The following is a 19,216-nucleotide window of genomic DNA, read 5'->3' as shown; positions in this document are numbered from 1 at the left end:
CATTGATAACCCCTCCAAGATTGCACTGATAGCCATCGAAATTTCGAAGAACCATTCCAGTACCAGCGTGGAAACTTCTTATGATCGGTCAACCGACAGCACCGTCCAACCCGAGGGTGGATTGGGCCACGTCTTCGGTGGCACTTGAGCGGGTGGCTACCTGATAGATACCTCCTCAACTGGGTGGCTGCCTTTAATAATATCCTCAACACTGAGCCGTTGCGATTGATCATAAGATGCCATGTAACTGCACAAGTATGACCGATCAGTACTGTGGCTAGCGATTTTTACTTTTTTTGCAAATAAAGTGGGTTCTTATTCCTTAGAAATAGCGTTACAGTCCGCTAATACAAGCTGTTTGGTACTATCTGGAACCTGGTGCAACCAACAGGCGGTGCTACCTCCAGTTCTCCCTACATTAGCTAGACTACGAGCAACACTATTTTGATTATGATCTATTAAAAGCGGAACAAACCCACGAAGCTGCAAGAGCTTCTTGATTTCCATCATCAGATGTCCATAGGATGACCGATCAAGCGAATCGTTCGTCAAAGCAGCAATGGCCACTGAATTTGCTGATTGGATTACTATTGGAAGATCAGAGTTGAAAGCTCATTGATAACCCCTCCAAGATTGCACTGATAGCCATCGAAATTTCGAAGAACCATTCCAGTACCAGCGTGGAAACTTCTTATGATCGGTCAACCGACAGCACCGTCCAACCCGAGGGTGGATTGGGCCACGTCTTCGTTGGCACTTGAGCGGGTGGCTACCTGATAGATACCTCCTCAACTGGGTGGCTGCCTTTAATAATATCCTCAACACTGAGCCGTTGCGATTGATCATAAGATGCCATGTAACTGCACAAGTATGACCGATCAGTACTGTGGCTAGCGATTTTTATTTTTTTTGCAAATAAAGTGGGTTCTTATTCCTTAGAAATAGCGTTACAGTCCGCTAATACAAGCTGTTTGGTACTATCTGGAACCTGGTGCAACCAACAGGCGGTGCTACCTCCAGTTCTCCCTACATTAGCTAGACTACGAGCAACACTATTTTGATTATGATCTATTAAAAGCGGAACAAACCCACGAAGCTGCAAGAGCTTCTTGATTTCCATCATCAGATGTCCATAGGATGACCGATCAAGCGAATCGTTCGTCAAAGCAGCAATGGCCACTGAATTTGCTGATTGGATTACTATTGGAAGATCAGAGTTGAAAGCTCATTGATAACCCCTCCAAGATTGCACTGATAGCCATCGAAATTTCGAAGAACCATTCCAGTACCAGCGTGGAAACTTCTTATGATCGGTCAACCGACAGCACCGTCCAACCCGAGGGTGGATTGGGCCACGTCTTCGTTGGCACTTGAGCGGGTGGCTACCTGATAGATACCTCCTCAACTGGGTGGCTGCCTTTAATAATATCCTCAACACTGAGCCGTTGCGATTGATCATAAGATGCCATGTAACTGCACAAGTATGACCGAGAAACATGCAATGGTGGAGCAGCTTTACCATGGACTAGGTCATTACGTAAGCTCCAGATTCTCCATAGAAGCATGATGATCATCGCCCTTGTCACGGCCGGCTGCTCAGCTAAGATGCCAAACAACCATTCTGATCCCGTATTTATTAACTTGGCCTTCTCTGGTAGCTGCCATTTCTCAGGCTAGTCATAGTGGGAGTAACTTAGTTGGAGTAGTAACATAACACATTTCGAGAAAATTTTGCCTACGTGGCAAGTAGTTAATGACAAGTAGTAACATAATATGTTACTATAACATAGCGATTTTCAAGACAATATGAGTATATAAGCTAATAAATGCAGCCATCTATGACACTACTAGTATGTTACTTTGCACTATGAAAATAGTAACTTAGACTAGTGACATGCATATGACACTAGTATAGTTACTCCCCATTATAACCAGCCTCATACTACATCTCTTCCCACAAGCTCGTCCTTGCATGCGGACACACAATCAGTGCATGGAATGAATTCTCGTCATCTGCGCCTCATAAAGGACAATGAGCAGGTACATTTAAATGTCGCCTTGCTTTGCTGTCGTCCTTGCAACATCTTACATCCGACGTTCCATCATCCTGTACTTTCTCAGTTGAGTTTATCATTCGTTCCTTCTAATTTTATATAGGTCAAAATTTTAGAACAGGGCGTTTTGGAGCCCGAGCCCAGCTGATCCCGATATATGTGCCTTCCGTTCCGCGCGCGGGATGGGTGAATAACGAGCTGGCGTGTCAGACGCGAACCGCAGATAATGAGGTGTGAGGCGAAATACGGTACAAAACAGTGCGCGCAAGGTGGGCCCAGAGCGTATGGGCGAGCAGGCGGAGACGCGGGTGTGGCCTGAGCCGTGGGCGTCCGTGGAAAACGGCGTTAACCAGGACGTCTCATCTTTTCCTGAGCGAAGGTCCATGACGACCGCCGCTTATTCTGAGCCCCGTGCGTGAGAAATCGTGAATGGAACGGCGATGGTGAGGCGACGCGAGGGTGCGCAGGTGATGCGAGGAAGGGGAGCGGCGACAGGTTTGTCCTCCGCGCATCAACCGACGGGGTGAAGGCCGGCGGGATGGAGATCTTGATGGATCCTGTGGACAAGTGAGTTCCCCTTTCTTGATCCAAACCTCTACTGGTCATTCAGCCCATCTGCCGTCGATGATTGATGAGTTCGGAACAGGTTTCCGCTGCGAGAGGAGTTCGCCGACAGCCTCGAGCACCCAGATCTGATGGCCCTTGTCGTGTTGCGGCGTGGAGGACCGGGGCACAAGCGGCCAAGGAGTCGAATGTCGCTTCTGGGGGCGCACAGGCGGTGAGCGTCAACGACGACCGACGCAAGAGGAAAAGGTTCTCCTATACATTCTGCGCAGTCGACTGGGAAGGTAAAATCGGAAGGGCCCGGTTGGACAACATGGTGATTTCCTTGAAATGCAATTTGTAGTTCTGATTTTAGATGGCTTGAACTAGAATGTTACGCATGAAGCTCTCAAGTTTAACGAACAGGTAGGAACTGAATAATTTTGTGAACGCATAACCAATGATTTAGCTGTTTGAGGCATGCACGAGAACCTCAAAAGGAAGCGTCTGCATTTAGGCAAAGTCGGCAAGGATTTTGTGTGGCTCATAGTAAATGGTCTTAGAGTGAAATGCTTCTGATGTATATAAATATGCAGAAAATGTAAAATAGATAGTGACATGACTATAACGACTGAATGTTACTGAAGTTTTTTGAAACCGGGTTGTTTACAGGTTGAGGCTCGGTAGCGCCTCACCAGACAGAACCCCATGCGTGTCTAGGATGAGTGCGCTCGAGCAAACAATTAGGAAATTTGCGGAGGAACCATCGAGAAGTCTGATCAAACTTGAGCTGGGACTAAGCTCCGAATCCCTCGGAGAGGCGTACTGACTTCTACAACTTGTACTCGTTGGAAGTTTGATTCGGCATAAGATATGGTAAAAGTAGGTTGAACGCTGTGAGGATGAAATCAATGCAGGAAATTGTCTGTGGATGCCCGGTGAGAGTCCTGATCCTAACTTCATAAAAATGCCTGCTTCCGTTGGTTTAATATACTTAAATGTTTGTGGCTGAATGCTTATGTTTTGATTGTCTTTGCATGGGAAGCCTGAAGCGGAGAACAGTTGTACTTGTCAATGTGAGTGCCCGGCACTGATCAAGACTCTTGAGGGCTGCAGACAGCCAGACACCACTCAGTGTCTCCTACCATGGGGGGAGAGAGTGCACTGGCAATCGCAGAAGCACATAGATAGAGGTCATCATCTGTAGTTTCTTCGGGTCTATGGAGAAATTACCATTAACAAAGAGGACTTTGGGAAACATATGTGGCAAGATAAGTTGCTAGCAGGCATGCAGATGATGACTTCTGGGAAACGTTGGAGGTTTCCACGGACCCAGATTTCACTTACTGCGTACTTGCTTACAGTCAGATGAAGATCAAGAATTTGATGTGGACTAACGGTAGCAGCAGGATGCCGAACGGGTTCTATGATGTGGTCACTTTTGACACGACGTAAGGATGAATATATGACATGCCTTTCGGGCTCTTCATGGGTTTTCAGGGTGTGATACTAGCAGTGCTAATGAGAAACGAGCAAGTCGAGAAGTTTGAGTGGGGTTTTGCCGAGTTCCTGGGAATGATGGGTGGACCAGTGCCTGAATAATATTGACAGATATTTTAATCAAGAAAACATCAGTTCTCTACATTTTACTGGAGTGAGCTAATGTTCATGTGTTAATCAGTGCAGATCAGAACAGAGCTATGGAGGTGGCTATAAGTTAAATCAATCCTGAGACTGTGCATCGGTGGTTCAAATGGCACATATTGAAGAAATCTAAAGAGTGCTTGGGACCTGTGTACACGAAGAAGAATGAGTCCAGGGCGGAGTTCCACGACGTTGTCAACCACATGCTTACAGTGGTCGATTTTGAAAATGCCTGGGCTATGTCGCTGAAAAAGTACAATCTGAAACATCACCTGTATATGACGCAGATTTATGAGATACGGACAAAGTGGGCAAAGCCTTATTTCAATGGTGTTTTCTGGGCAAAAGTGGCAATCACATGGTGGACCGAGAGCGCCAATCATACGCTGAAGACCGATGCATATGTTTGTAAGTCAGTATATTGAGGTTGCAATTCGACCGTGAACGGGATGGAAATGGGATGAGAGCTACGAGGAAAAAAGAACAATGATTGTAAGTCCCGGTTTTCATTTCATTGATGAGCATTTCTAGAGTGATGATTGATTCGAGATTGTTCTAACACTTGCCCCCTTGTGCAGAGTGGAGTTGAGGCACACAAACCTTGCGATCCGAACACATACACGCGACCACTTGGCGGTGTGCAAAAATAGATGTGTCATTTGAGTTAAGTTGTGTAGCTTATGATCCGTGGATTTTTTGATGTGTTTCAGTGAGCAATGCTCCATGCTTGTTCCTCCAGTGCATGAACTATGTACCCCTTGTAAACGTAGAGTAAAATATCTTTGAACTGGTTTGCATACTTGGCTGACTTATGTAGAACTGATGCCAACATGCAGATGACAAATGTTTCTGATGAGCTTGCTGTTGGTACCTCTGTAGAATGATCTGCGGCTTTGTTGCATTGATGTTCTTTCATGTCGTGGTGGTCTTGCATGCAGAGAACGAGGCACTATGTCACGACCTGATGTGAAAACATGTCTTTCTCCTGTCGCTTAGCACGGAAATGTAATGATAGTAGGTGGCCATTTTTTTAAGGGCTAGGCAGCCGTTTGGTTATTCGGCGTAAGCTACGGTCTAGCATGACCCAGGATTAAAAGCTGGGCCGTTTCCTTGTTCTATGGACCCAAACGGGGCTTTCTCCAACTACCGTAATAAATGCGATGGCCTGGTTAGTGTTTCTTTGCAAATACACAGAAGATACGAGAGAGAAATATGGGGATAGCGCTGCCATCCCGAGGAGAGTAGATGGCAGGGATAGCGAGAGCATCTGAGCTCGGGCTCAGAATCGAATTTCCCAAAATTTTAATCATAAATTTAAGTAAAATATAAACCATAAGTCAAAATATAGTTTTGTTGGAAACTTTTTTTTTGCTGGGGTAAAGGGAGTTTATTGCAATGGTAAAGAGTTACAATCAAGAGGCCACAAATCCTCGATGCAGGGTGGAATCGAGCCTAGCCAAACAGCAGTGGCCCGCTCGGTGCGGCTATACTTAGAGCATTACTAGTAGAGCCTTCAAACCCTCAAACCCCTAAAAATAACCGCTTTTTTTACAGTTTTCGCCGAAAAACGCCGTAGACTAGAACCTCTAGACCATCAAACCCGTAAAAAAATTTAGAGGTCCAACCCTCAAACCACTTTGCAATCTGTAGAAGTAGGGGTTGAGGGGAAAATCTCCCCCCAACCCGCACTCCTCCTCGTCGCTCGCTCCTCGCTCGCGCGGGAGCCAACCGCTCCTCCTCCCGGCGTCCTCCTCCCGCCGCCTCCCGCCGCCTCCTGCCGCGCCGGCCATGGAAGGCCCCGCCGCCGCCACGCCCCCGCCCGCCACTCCCGCCCCGCCCGTCCCGTCCGCCTCGCCCGCCCCCGCCCCCACCCAACCGACCGTGGCCGACGTGGTGGCGGCGACCCAAGTCGGGACCAAGCGGCGGCGGGCGGGCCTCGCACCACCTCCTGCCGCCCCGACCACCGTCACCGCCCCGCCCGCCCTCGCCGCCTCCCCGCCGCCCGCTCCGGCTACCAAGAAGAGCCGGCCGAAGGCGGCCTCTCATGGGCCGCGAGGGGCGGCCTCCAAGGTCGCCGGCTCGTCCCCGGCCGTGACCAAGCCGCGGAAGAAGCCCGCGGCGGCCGCCGTCGCCGAACCTCCTCCCGCCACGCACAAGGTGTTCGAGGAAATGGCAAACCCATCCTCGTGCATGGACCTCCTCCAAAACGCGGAGGTGGACCTCGGAGCTCCGCCTCTAGACCCCTTTAGGGTTGGTGACGACTTGGAGGAGAAGGAGGAAGATGAGGAGGATGTAGGGGATGACGAGGAGGAGGTGGCCGAGATAGGGGAGGAGGCATTCACCGCCGCTTCCCGCCCACACGCGCGGTCGACAAACTACACCGAGGCGGAAGATGTCCTCTTGGTTCGTGCTTGGGCAGCTGTGGGAATGGATGCAACCACCGGCACCGATCAAACCGGTAAACAGTATTGGCAAAGGATCGAGGACGCCTATTGTAAGATCAAGCCGAAGAATAGTGGGTTCATCCATCGCTCTTTCCGGTCGCTTCAAGGCCGGTGGGAGTTGATCAAGCCCGCTTGTTCTCGTTGGAGTGCGGCCATGGACCAAGTGATAGATGCACCACCTAGTGGAACCGTGGAGAGTGACTATGTGAGTACATATTTCTTCACTATTTTGATTATGTGTGTGCACTATGCTATTGGTGGGTTCTTATGTGATTTATGTGTGGTTGATAGGAGACAATTGCCGGCATGAGGTACAAGGAGATGGCCGCTTCCAAGGGCAAGGCATTCCCATTTAAGCATGTTTGGTCAATTCTTCAAACCTTTGACAAGTGGAAGTTGAGGGATCAAGAGACCGCACCCAAGAAGTCGGCAATGCTAAGGATGGATGATAGTGAAGATGAGGAGGAGAGGAACTTGGGCAAGCCCGAGGGAACCAAGAAGGGCAAGCTAAGGGTGAAGATGGAAGAAGAGGCGTCAAGCCTAAGGGAGAAGATGGACCACATGATGAAGGCAAGAGAGGAATTGACAACGAAGACATTGGAGATGAAGCTTCTTCTCACCGAGAAGAAGAAAGAGGTCAAGCTTGCACAAGTTGAAGCAAAGCGTGAAGAAGCAAAGCGCAAGGCCGAGTTGGAGGAGAGGATGATCAAGCTCAAAGAGGAAAAGGTATGGAAAGAACTCATGGTGGAAGAGAAAGAGCACATGATGATGTCCAAGAAGGACATGGATGAAGACCAATTGCATTGGTGGAAGGACTACAAGGAGGACATCGCGGAGAGGAAGAAGATGTTCCGTGTTGCGTCCTCTACTTTTCGAGGTGACACTCCGATGAGTAGTAGTGGTGATGGCGGTGTGTACGACTCCACCGGTGCCGATGGAGATGCTTGATGGAGCCCGCTTGTGGTCTAGGAGATGGCGCCGAGGTGCAACTTTTGGGTGATGGTGCTGATGAGAGGAGGAAGATGATGATTTTGTGATGTAAACTATTAAACCATGCATCAATGATTGTCATTTGGTAGTTTGTTTGGAAGTTGATTGTGTTTTTGTTGTCATAAATTGTGAGATGTCAAATGATATATTTAAAGGTTGGGGTCGAGGCAAAGACTAGAACCCTCAAATCCAATCCTTAAAGCAGTTTACGGGTTGGGTTTGAGGGTTCTAGTATTTGCCCCTGTTTTTCAACCCTTAAAAGTGTCAAAAAGTGGCACAACTCAACCCTTAAAACTGCTTTTAAGATTTGAGGGTTTGAGGGTTCTACTAGTAATGCTCTTAGCCAATTGATCAGCAACTCTATTCTGAAATCTAGTAATCTTTTGAGGAAAAAACTCCCTACTACCTAACAGGTCCTTGATCTCCAAAACAATCTATCCGTATGCAGAGCGAAGAAGGGCGCCATTAGTCAAACATGATAGCGCTTCCGAGGAGTCCGTTTGCACCACCACCGGAAGCTGAGAGTGTTGAATTGCAAGGGCCAAGCCCTGCATTATCGCATGTAGCTCTGCCTCAAGTGGGTCGTTGCAGTAGAAAATGAAACGATAGGCCGCCATGAGAACCACTCCCTTTTCATCTCTAAGTACCATACCAATAGCAGCTAAGCCGTCGTCCTTCAGGAACGAGCCGTCGACGGACAGCGCCAGTCTTCCCTGGCACAGCGCCGGCCAGGGGGCTTCGGGTGCCTTATCACCAGGGCAAGGGACAGAGACCGCCGAAAGTGGCATTTTGCCCTTGATGATTTCCTCCGTTGAGTAGCTTCCAGCGATCGAGATGGACTTGTAGTAGCTGTCCAGGTATTCGACCGTAGCCGGCACTGGTGGGACTTCCTTCCCATGAGTCAGCTCGTTGCGTAGATGCCAGATCCTCCAGATCAACATGATGAGCATATCCCGGACCTGGACCGTGCATTTTGCCAACAGTGAAACAAACCATTCCTTCCCATCAAGTATGAGACGATCATCACCCGGAAGTGGCCAACGATGCCTCATGTTCGTCCATAGAGTTCGCGCGTGTGTACAAACGACCAAAGCATGAAACGAGTCTTGCTCCTCAACCCCACAGAGCTGACAGGTAGAACTTGTCACAATATGTCTATAGACCTTGCATCTTTGAGTCGCCAACGTCCCCGTAATGCATCTCCCTGCATTTATCTTCATTTTTTGAGGGACCGCAGCCTTCCAGACGAGGTTCCACACTGAACGGTTTCCCTCAGGAGCGCTGCTGGACGCACCATTGGCCGCTGCGACATTCTGGTCGTGCGTGGCCAGTTTGTATGCACTTCTCACCCCCACCCCTCAGATACGAATTAACAACGAAACTTTTCCATACCACCCTCACCCCCCAAATAAGAATGAATCTTCTAATTGGCGTGGTGATTAATTAAGGTGGTAGGTGGAGTTGCACGATCGCCGCCTTGGAGGTGGGCATGCACGGTGGACGTAGTACACGTCCAACATGTTCTCGGGGAGCTCTGGTGCGTGACGGTTACCTCGCATAGCAATGTCGAGTGGCTGTATCGACTGTGGGTGGCGCTCGCCTAAGTAAAAAACGCCTCGCTGGACCGATGCGCTTCTAGCCAGAACACTACACGTACAACAAAATCGAGCTCGCAGACACACGCAACTGCGAGGCAACATGCTGGTTGATTGCCCTTGCTAGATGCACTTGTACACGAGGACTTCATAGAATTCTCACCGGATGAAAACACACACATAAGCAACCCCCACACGCGAATCAGTTTTATTGCAGTCAGATGCCGCAAACACGCACAGGTTGTAGACGAGGCGGAGCTTGGTGAGTGGCTCGCCAGCCCAGTCCATGGCAAGGAGGGAGCAGACGGACGCGGCGGTGGTGCCATAGGCTGCTGCCATAACTGTCACGGGATGAATAGTGCTAGATTTGACCTAATTATTTCTTAATTCCCGTCATGTCCTTAATTATAAAGGGACACGAACCAGTCTCGGATGTTCATGTGTTTAGGTGGTGTACCGAAGCAGAAGTGCAGAAAAAATATTTGATTTGTCAAATCTATGATTAATGCTTGATACAAAATACCAGGGAGCCAACCTGGCAGAAACAGCAACGCAAGCTTGATAATCCTCCTTCCCTTTTTTTTGACGGATTTATAATTCTCCTTCCTTCAGCTGCTTCATGTTCACAATGTGGTAACAAAAAGCTGAGACATCATTTTTCTGACAGGAGAGTTCAGAGTGGGTACAGGTACTACTATGGAATCAGATAAATCCTCTGTCTCTTTAGCTATCATTGAATATAGTGTGATGAGGTTGTGGCTCAATCCACTATCGCGTGTGGGTCATGTTGGGCTCTGGCGAGCACATGTGGTTGCATCGACTACGACTACTACTACTACATCGAGCACGGCTACCACAGCACCATAATAGGCTCCTCGACATTGAAATCTGGGTTACGTCTATAGCCACTCGTTGGCAACAACTTCAATCAACAACGTTCATGTTGTCACTAGTGTCTATGACACTCCCGTTATGATTGCCAAAGGGGATCAGTCACCTCCCTAGGTGTCGACCCATTGTCATAAAGAGATGCATTTGATGGCACACCATAAAGGGAAGCAGACACGGAATAGTAAGTCATCGAGTTTGGAAGCAATTGTCTGCTTTGCTCCGGCTTTACTCACGCTAGGACTACGGGGATGCTAGAAGTACAAACAATGCATGCATGGCGACAGCAATAGTGTTATTAAACTTACAACGACAAGTCTTGAATTCAAAGCCTCTCTCCTAACATTGTAGTTCCTAAATATGTCTTTTAGAGATTTCAACATGGACTACATACAAAGCAAAATGAGTGAATCTAGACTCTAAAAAAAGACTTATATTTAGGAACGAAGGGAGTATTAAAATAGTTTAAGGCACATCTAGATGCATAAAAAAAGAAAAAAGAAAAAAATAACCACACATATCTCCACGTAAGATCAATAATATATGACTTAAACACGCGCATCTATAAAATAAATCCCACAAGGTTCATATCGATTACAGTAGAACAACTTCCAAGGTTCCAATATGTCGTACAAGACCGAGGTGGGTTAGTGCAAATCACGTGTCGTATGATTTACGATGCACTCTCCGGGTGAGTGGGTCTAGCACCATGTCCGGCGGGAGGATGAAGGAGGGCCCATCATCCCAGCGTCGGAGATGAGGATCCTTGAAGACGCCTGGGAAGTACGTGTAGAAGGGCTGTAGGAGGTGGTGGTCGTCGATGATGGCGCGCCACGCGCGGCAGGTCGCCCGGCACAGGGCTAGGGTCCGGAGCGGCAGGCGGCGGAGGACGTCCCGGAGCAGGTTGTAGGGGAGGCACATGCCGCTAGCGTTGGCGTTGCCGTTGGGGAGATCCATCGCCAGAGACACGTACGAACCGGGCAGAGCGGAAGAAAACTTGCTCTTGGCAATCCGGAGTCGATCGATCCACCTAAGCTGGAAGATCTAGTTATGAACGAGTATATATATAACAGGACGGCGCGGTGTTTGTGTCCGTATCGAGATCAAGCCATCAAGGCCTAGGTAGAATCAGACTCGGAGTACTCATGTAGGATGTGTACTCTGATCGTACGAGTCATGGGCTCATGGCAACGGAAAACAATCAACCACAATTCAAATACGGAAATATTAACTGGCGCACGCTCCCAGCAAACGCTTAAACTGTCACACGATCTTAGATCCTAAGATCCAGATTGGTATACGTCGCATGCATGTTTCCCACGAGATCGGCAGAGCAGAGAAAGGTGTATATCCATAGACCATACATACGAACTACTGCCTCCGTCCTTGTTTACTAGGCCTCGTCATATTTTGAATCAAAGAAGACAAAGGTGCTTACATAAATCGCTGTGTAGAAATGAATGGCAAGATAAAGGAGTGTACCAAAGCCTAAACACAAATGACACGGTGGGATGGAGCCGGAGCGCCTCCAGAATGACAGCGTTCAGGTACTCCATCTTCTCGAGAAGCTCCTCGCTAACTTCATCGACGTCCGTGCCCACAGCATCGTCGATCTCTTTCCGGACGGTCTCCTGTATGGCTGGATGCTTCAGGAGGTACGCCATGATCCACTGCAGCCCAGCAGCCACGGCTTCGGTCCAGGCACCAGAAGGAGACCCTGGCGCTCCTGTGGATGAGGAGGTGGTGCACGGTCACGCGGTCCGTGACAACTACAGCAGGCCGACTTGACCGCCTCACTCCACCTATGACAACGAGGAGGACCGTCAACATTATTTCATGCATGGCTGCATCAAGTGGCGGATCCAGGACCCAGGCCGGGGGGGCCTGGGCCTGGGGCGTGAGCATGAATTTCTTCGTTGATTGTAGCACACTGCGCACTGTAGCAGTACTGTAGATGTACTGTAGCAGCCTAGGGCCCTGGGCCTGGCCAAATCCTGGGTCCGCCCCTTGCATGTGCAATTAAACTTAGACATATATAGGAAATGTCTAGTCCGTTAGGGTCTTTTCTCGGATACATCGGAACGGTACCTCAATCTACCATCGATGGTTAATGGCCGCATGGACTGACATAAATAAGCTTCGACTCCGACTCCAGATCTGAAGAGTGCTTCAAGAAACGGAAGTAGCCACTAATCTCGGGTGTCCTACACCTAGTTTGCAAAAAACTGACAAAACCTTATCATATCAATCTAAAAAATCTAAAATTTTAAGACACCCAATCTTATCAGATGTTCAAGCTTCTTCCAAATTTTCAGCCAAAATAACATCCGAGGAACTCTCACTAAAAAAACAAAATCAATACTCAAAAAGTGCAGATAACTTTGAACATTGATTTTGTTTTTTTTTTCAGTGAGAGCTCCTCGGATGTTATTTTTGGCTGAAATTTTGCAAGATGCTCGAACATTTGATAAAGATTGATGTCTCAAATTTTCAGATTTTTTGTATTAGGTTTGATCTCATTTTTTAAGTTTTTTGCAACCTTGGGTGTGTAGTACACCCGAGAGTAGAACATCCACTATCCAAACAAACCGAAAGCATCTTCAGAAGATGATGGTCAGTTTATATGATGATCCTAGAGTGGGAGCTGCTACCTCGGCTCTATGAGTATTCTGCCATAAAGAAAGAACGAAAGAAAGAAAATAAATGATGACCCTGAGCTCCATGACCATGACGCTTATTAGAGGAACACCCTCAGCCGACATAGGTATTGGTCATCAACTAGTTGAACTCAACATCTAAAAGCTCAAACATCTTTTGCAAGTCACCATATATGTTTTAATAGTTTGTTCCCATTGAGCCTCAAATGCACGGCTTCTAGACATATTTAGCGGGCAAGGATCCCTGAAATTTGTGCCCATCAAGTTCAATAAAACACTATCCCGGTATATAAAAAAGCAATTGAAAGTGCAATAAAGACTTGTATGAATGATTGATGAATTTCACGGAAGAGGATTTGTGGCACGCAAGTACAGGAGCACTGAGGTCCCTGGTGCCGGCTCTTTATTTTGGCTCCTGATTTTCAAAGTTCTATATCTTTCAAACAAAAAAATAATCCAAATTTAGTTATGTTTTCATATTCGTGCTCCTCGTAACCAGAGCTTTCAAATAAGAATCATTTTGAATATATCTTGACGACTTTTAAAAAAATATGTTAAGTTCCGATGTTGAAACTTAGTACGAGCTAGCGATAAAAATTAATTATTTTTTGTCTATGACCGACAGAAAAAATTGCTTAAAATTATATCTCTAAACTTGTTGAAACTTATAACAGTTTAATATACAAAAATTGGAAGTATCATCGTTAACACTTTGAACTACTGCGCGAATCACAAGGCAAATCAAGCGGGCAGCAGTCCTGGCAGGTGCGTGTCCCTGCGAATTTCCGTATTTTTCACTAGGTTCACTTGAGAGTCACCGACGGTTGTACTGCTAGCATCTTCTATGATGGTGCCACAAATTAAGGACATTGGAAGGACATGGTATTTTTCTTGCCAGGAGCACGTCCGTGTAGCAAGGGCGGTAAGGAAAGGCACTTTTGATGCCAGCATCACGGTCCATGGGTTCTCTTAAAAGCAACTGACATAAATATTGCATTCTTGAGGTGTTAATGTGGTATGCAACTGCTTTGCCGCCAATATCAAGGAGGAGCACGTCTTTGTGCGGATGGAGTCCAATGATACCACCGTAGGTCTGCTCCAGTTTCCTTTGACCTGCGACACTTTTATCCACTTCGATGAAATTGTCCTTGTCCTCGTTCCAAAGTTCTTCTTCTTCTTCTTCTTCTTCTTCTTCTTCTTCTTCTTCTTTGCTTTCCTTGCTGCTGCTACTAATTTGTTCGAACAAGCTGACAGCTGCTTTGCTGCTTGCGACCATCTCCCATGTAACCCCTTGTTCTAGTGTCCGTGAGTTATGCCGCATCATATACACTTGCGGGCTGAGGTTAGCCTCGTGCGCTAGCGTCCACCCAAGTTGGTCGTCGCACGATCTTGCCAATGACCATATCCGGAGGTGGAGGTCATTGAGCTCCGCATAGCGTACACCTTTCTCATAGTTCGCCAAGAGGGACCTTCGAGGTAGCTGATACGTCTGCCCTGCATAGTTGTAGACATCTCCCGGGAGCTGAACCATATCATACGTCATCTTCGAGTAGTGCAGGATGATGACGACACCATTCTCGCGAGCCACGTACAATGATCCACGCCAGTACTCGGCCGACGGCCAATTACTATCACATGCAGAACCCTTCACATTGTGGAGGTGCCCAGGGGCGCAACTTCCTGGATTAAACTTCCGCCTCTTCCATTGTCCATATTGTGACGAGAACACCGCTGCCGAGTACACCACCTTGGCCCTTGGCTCCTTGGAAGGTGGCTTATGAGTAGAATAGGTATCACGATCCTTGAGCAGCTTGTACACCTTGTAGTGCAGTGACACACCCGGGTCGAAAGCAAGGAACGTGCCCTCGATTACTCTGCGGCCCGACCGCATCTGCGTCTGCGGTGAGGGAGGCAGAGGAACGCACCGTATTGTAGCCGGGTTGCACACGTATGTATCATCCTGTTTTTCATTATAGAGGAGGAGGAGCCCGTTGCAGTGGTCAGTTACCCGGGCCCAACCATGCCAAAATAGAGGGCGCCGAAATTCATGCTCGTCGGCTCTGCTTAAGCGGGAGGCTGGCGGCGGGGCGAGGAAGTAGGACTTGTCCCTGCATCGAGTATGATTGGTGAAAACACCTGGGAAGGCGCGTGACGTGAAGAAGCGTGGTAGGAGGCCATGGGTGTCGACGATTACGCGCCACGCGCGGCAAACGGTCCGGAACCGGGCAACGGCGATGGGCGGGAGGCGGCGGAGGACATCGCGGAGCACGTCATAGGGGAGGCACAGGCCGTTTCCGTCAGCGACGGCGTCCATCAGGGCGCTGGCTTCCTTGGCCGCCGGCCACCGCACCGGAGACGTTCACCACACACGGACGAACGGACCTGAGGAAACTGAGTCTACGACCTGGAGTCGATCAACCTAGGTAGCTCCTGGCAGGATGTATATATAATAACACGGCACAGATAGGTTCGTATCCGTATCGTGATCGTGGTCGAAAGAATACTAGCAGCCAATATATGTAATAGGACAGCATGGTTGGACTCAGACTCGGAGTAGGCATGCAGGATTCCTACTTGTGAAATAGGCAGCGATTTTTTTTGTCCTTTTTTGATGAGTTATATATACTTGTAAAATAGACGACGTTCCTTTTTTCTTTTTTGATGAGCTATACTTGTAAAAAAAAGACCGTACCCCCCCCCCCCCCCCCCCCCAAAAAAAAAGGCCAGTTATTTATGCAGAGTAGTGCACCCAACTCTAGACCATGTCGACACATCAAACAACTAATTAACCATCACGGAATACAACAAAATGCTCAGATATATATATATGGACTACGTATAAACGTAATATGAATTTCTACAACAAGATAGCACCGTATACGTTGCATTCATGCAAGTTTCCGGCGAAATGGGCAGAGCAAAGGCGTATATCCACAGACCACAGATACTAACTAGTAGAAAGAGGGTACGTATGTGCACAAGTTTCAGCGATAAATCAGCAAGCTGATAGATACCACGTGTGCATCAGTCCGCCGTCGGAAGCTGGATAACTGGAGAGAAGGCTCAGGCCAGTTCTGTAACATGAAGTTCATGACATCGGTGTGCGACATGCTCTGATTTCTCGGTATCTGCACTCCTTCAGCTGCGCAAACCTATCCTTGAGCCTTTTTTGAACGCAGAGCGTGTATTGTCTCATCTGGTTCTCGCATTCCGGGCGCGAACCTTGTCCAGGAGTTCAGTGGTGCCCTATGATCAGAACGACAACAGAATCAGATGCGTGAATGATCCTTCTTACGTCTTTGTGCTACATAGTTGTTACCGTGAATCTGCATTTGCTACAACAAAAAAAATGTTTTGCAAGTTACCGTGAGCTAAGAACGACAAGCGGACGGATGCGCAGACGGCGGCCGTTGCAGGCCGCCGCGTGTCGCGTGAGGCCGTTGAGTCTGAGAAGAGGCCGGTGATGTCGATGCCGAAGTTAGAGTAGAGGCGCATGAGGATCGATGGGCGGCGGCGGGTGACACAAACTGATCAGAGATCGGGAACCCAAAAAGAGAAACACCAATAAAAAATAGCCAACGAAAGATAGAAAAACCTGGATCAAAGAATCAGGAAAAAAAACTCTCTAAGGCACGCGGTCACCATGACAGGCGGACAAACCCTAGGTCAATTTTTCTAGAGGCTGTCTTGATGATCAAGGATGGTATTGGCAACAAGTCAAAGCATTCATTCATCATTAGAAAGATCATTGATCGTATGCAGGAGAGGAATTTCTGTGTTACTCGTACTCGCCGGAATTGCAATAGTGCTAGTCACTTCATGGCTACTTTTGGTAGGTTGCAATGCTCAACCACGGTTTGGCTAGGCTCTGGCCTAGGACGAAAATCCTATACTTACGGGCAATACTCATGGAAACCCATCTACGGACTCCTCTTTCCATTACCCCTTCCCCCTGATTTCCAGTGTGTGGGGCTCATTCCATCTAGACTTCCAATTAAATTTCAACAGATCAGTCTGTAACTTAATCCCGTGCGAAACAGTGCGTAAGTGTAACATCTAGAAATTGTTAAGCGAGATTGGATAACTAAACTTTGAGTAATACAAGCATTATTTTCGCAAAAAAGCTAGTAATATATATAGCTACACTAGGCGGCATGCATAGGACCGGAGTTAGACTTCATCGTTACATGATTTATGTTACTTTGTGATCACCACTAAGATTTAAATCATTATTAATTAAAATTAGCTTTGATATTCTTTGGGATCCTGATGTGTAATTAAGTGAGCACTTTTCAGCCTAGATATATGACTTTAAAGAAAGAGCTGCTCGGGAGGAAACCCGAAAGTTTTTTAGATAACTTGTTCTTCTTCTGTGTTCTATAATAAATTTGTCAAAAACAATAAAATAAAAGAAAGTGAAATCTTAAAACTTTTTCAAAAATAAAGGTGAACGTGAGCATTAGAAGGGAGGTGTCCTTGAAATTTTGTTCATGCCCATGAAAAGAATTTGTGGAAGCTTTTCAACAAGAATCACGAGGACCACGAGGTAGTGGAAGTCAACAGCGAATAAGCTATAGCCCACGGGGACCATGGACGCGAGGACGGCCGTGGGAACACTCTATCGCAAGAGAAGCTAATCAGAATCGGTCGGCACAGCAAACGCAAGAGAAGCTAATCAGCAGGATGAAACCACCACAGCTCCCCGGAGGAATATATGAGACAAAGCCTTTTGCCAGCAACTCAATCTCAAAAAGTACAAACTTCTAGTACCGCGACACATTTGGAAGTAAACTGCACGACACATTTGGGGAAAATTAACGGTCAAAGTACACTGGGGAAAGAAAAATAACGGTCAAAGTACACTGCACGACACATTTGGAAGTAAAAACGACCACAAGTAGCGTGATCATAACGGGTTTTATAAAATAAAAGATAGATTGATGATAGAAGCAGTTCCGGGATTACGCGTGCACGATGCAGATTAGGAGCTCGGGAGGTTCTCGCACGCGGTCTTGCAGATGCTCACGCAGGCGCTGAACAACCTACCGGCACAGGTTTGATCCACCACCGGAAACGGCGAGGTGGTACAGACAACCTTGCAGATGTCCTGCGACATGCTCTCACAGCGTACTAAGCAATTCGCCCCGCAGGTGGTCTGGGTATCAGGGCATGCCAAGCCACCGCCTGCAGGGGCCTGCGCCGTTAGATACCCCACCCCCAAGGTGGTCTGGACCAGCAACATGGCGATGCAGATGGCAACGACGGCGGCCGTCTTGAGTGCGGAGGCGGCAGCCATTGAGGATGTGTGCCTTGACGAGGATGAGGCTAGCTACAAGGGTTAATAATGGAGACGTCTGATATGTGGCAGTGATGTCCGTATGAATGAACGAGATGAACTTCTATAGGCAGAAAATTCATCGCAAAGAACAATAACATTGCAACCTCTAGTTCGCCAGCTTGGCCAAGTACTAGCTGTCATCTAATCACCTATAATTATGGGGTGTCTAATTCGTGGTGATCATGCGCACCATGTATGTGATGAGTTGACTTCCAGAGATTGTACGAACTAACTGCTGATCTGCCGTGTGATGATCATCATCATCATGACTATTATTGTTATTATTATTATTTTGCGAACATAAATTCTGATCTATTCGTCAACTGCCAAGACAATACAAAGAACACTAGAAGTAAAAAAGTACATCTAGGTCCGTAGACAAATTAACAACGACTAATAGCACTTGAGCGAGCCGAAAACGCGCCGCCATCTTCGCCCCTCCCTCATCGAAGTCAGGCAAACCTTGTTGTACTAAACAGTCGGGAAGTCGTCTTGCTAAGGCGCCATAAGACTAGCACATCAGAACAGCAACCACTACCGATGAAGAGAAGTGTGGATCGAAAAGATCCAACCTGTAGACACACAAACACAGACGAACGAAGATATGATCCACATGGATCCACCAAAGACAAATGCCGACCGAATCCCATGAGATCCGCCCAAGACATACCTCCACACGACTCCGACGATACTAGAAACACCACTCGGAAGGGGACTAGGCAGGGAGAACCTTATTCCATCTTCAGAGAGGCACCGCCGCATCGTCTCTCTGAGCAGGACACAAACTCCAACAAAACTCAAAAGAGCATGAGAAAACGGAGCCCTCCCACTGGCAAGGACCAGGATCCACCATGTCTCCATGGCCCTAAGACCACAAGAGGCCAGGTATAGACCGGCAGTGGCACCGGTGGGAGGCACGAGAAACCCTAGCCAAAAAGTCATCTTTCTTCTACGGGAAGAAAATAATAACAATAATATTATATTATTGTTATTATTATTATTGTTATTATTATTATTATTATTATTATTACTCCCTACGATCCATATTAATTGGCAATATTTT

General features: G+C 47.6%; 3 protein-coding genes across 3 annotated transcripts; 1 reads left to right on the top strand and 2 right to left on the bottom strand.

Annotated features, from left to right (window-relative positions):
- The first annotated feature begins 6,410 nt into the window (after nt 1-6,410).
- On the top strand, nt 6,411-7,633 carry LOC147974055 (uncharacterized). Its single transcript, XM_087525157.1, has 2 exons — nt 6,411-6,890; nt 6,977-7,633. The coding sequence occupies exons 1-2, from the start codon at nt 6,411-6,413 to the stop codon at nt 7,631-7,633; spliced, it is 1,137 nt and encodes a 378-aa protein (XP_087381283.1).
- A 476-nt stretch (nt 7,634-8,109) lies between these two features.
- LOC147974054 (uncharacterized) lies at nt 8,110-9,609 on the bottom strand. Its single transcript, XM_087524894.1, has 2 exons — nt 9,451-9,609; nt 8,110-8,634 (listed from the first exon to the last, which is right to left on the bottom strand). The coding sequence occupies exons 1-2, from the start codon at nt 9,607-9,609 to the stop codon at nt 8,110-8,112; spliced, it is 684 nt and encodes a 227-aa protein (XP_087381020.1).
- A 2,841-nt stretch (nt 9,610-12,450) lies between these two features.
- LOC147974053 (putative F-box protein At3g23950) lies at nt 12,451-15,129 on the bottom strand. The gene is made up of 2 exons (XM_087524893.1): nt 14,144-15,129; nt 12,451-12,499 (listed from the first exon to the last, which is right to left on the bottom strand). Exons 1-2 carry the CDS (start codon nt 15,127-15,129, stop codon nt 12,451-12,453), a joined length of 1,035 nt encoding a protein of 344 aa, XP_087381019.1.
- Between the last annotated feature and the right edge of the window lie 4,087 nt (nt 15,130-19,216).

Source organism: Triticum urartu, chromosome 5A (genome assembly GCF_056163025.1).
Source record: "Triticum urartu cultivar PI428250 chromosome 5A, HENAU_Tu73, whole genome shotgun sequence".
NCBI classification, from domain to species: domain Eukaryota; kingdom Viridiplantae; phylum Streptophyta; class Magnoliopsida; order Poales; family Poaceae; genus Triticum; species Triticum urartu.
Note: the sequence above shows the minus strand (reverse complement) of the source record. Positions and strands in the feature narration are given on the sequence as shown.

Excerpts from the sequence above, each read along its gene's own strand:
- LOC147974055 (XM_087525157.1), top strand. The coding sequence starts at position 6,411 with ATGGCAAACCCATCCTCGTGCATGGACCTCCTCCAAAACGCGGAGGTG. Across the intron at positions 6,891-6,976 it reads GAACCGTGGAGAGTGACTAT|GAGACAATTGCCGGCATGAG; the intron begins GTGAGTACATAT and ends TGTGGTTGATAG.
- LOC147974054 (XM_087524894.1), bottom strand. The coding sequence starts at position 9,609 with ATGGCAGCAGCCTATGGCACCACCGCCGCGTCCGTCTGCTCCCTCCTT. Across the intron at positions 8,635-9,450 it reads CGCGTGTGGGGGTTGCTTAT|GTCCGGGATATGCTCATCAT; the intron begins GTGTGTGTTTTC and ends TGCACGGTCCAG.
- LOC147974053 (XM_087524893.1), bottom strand. The coding sequence starts at position 15,129 with ATGGACGCCGTCGCTGACGGAAACGGCCTGTGCCTCCCCTATGACGTG. Across the intron at positions 12,500-14,143 it reads GCTAACCTCAGCCCGCAAGT|TGAGAGTTCCTCGGATGTTA; the intron begins GTATATGATGCG and ends TTGTTTTTTTAG.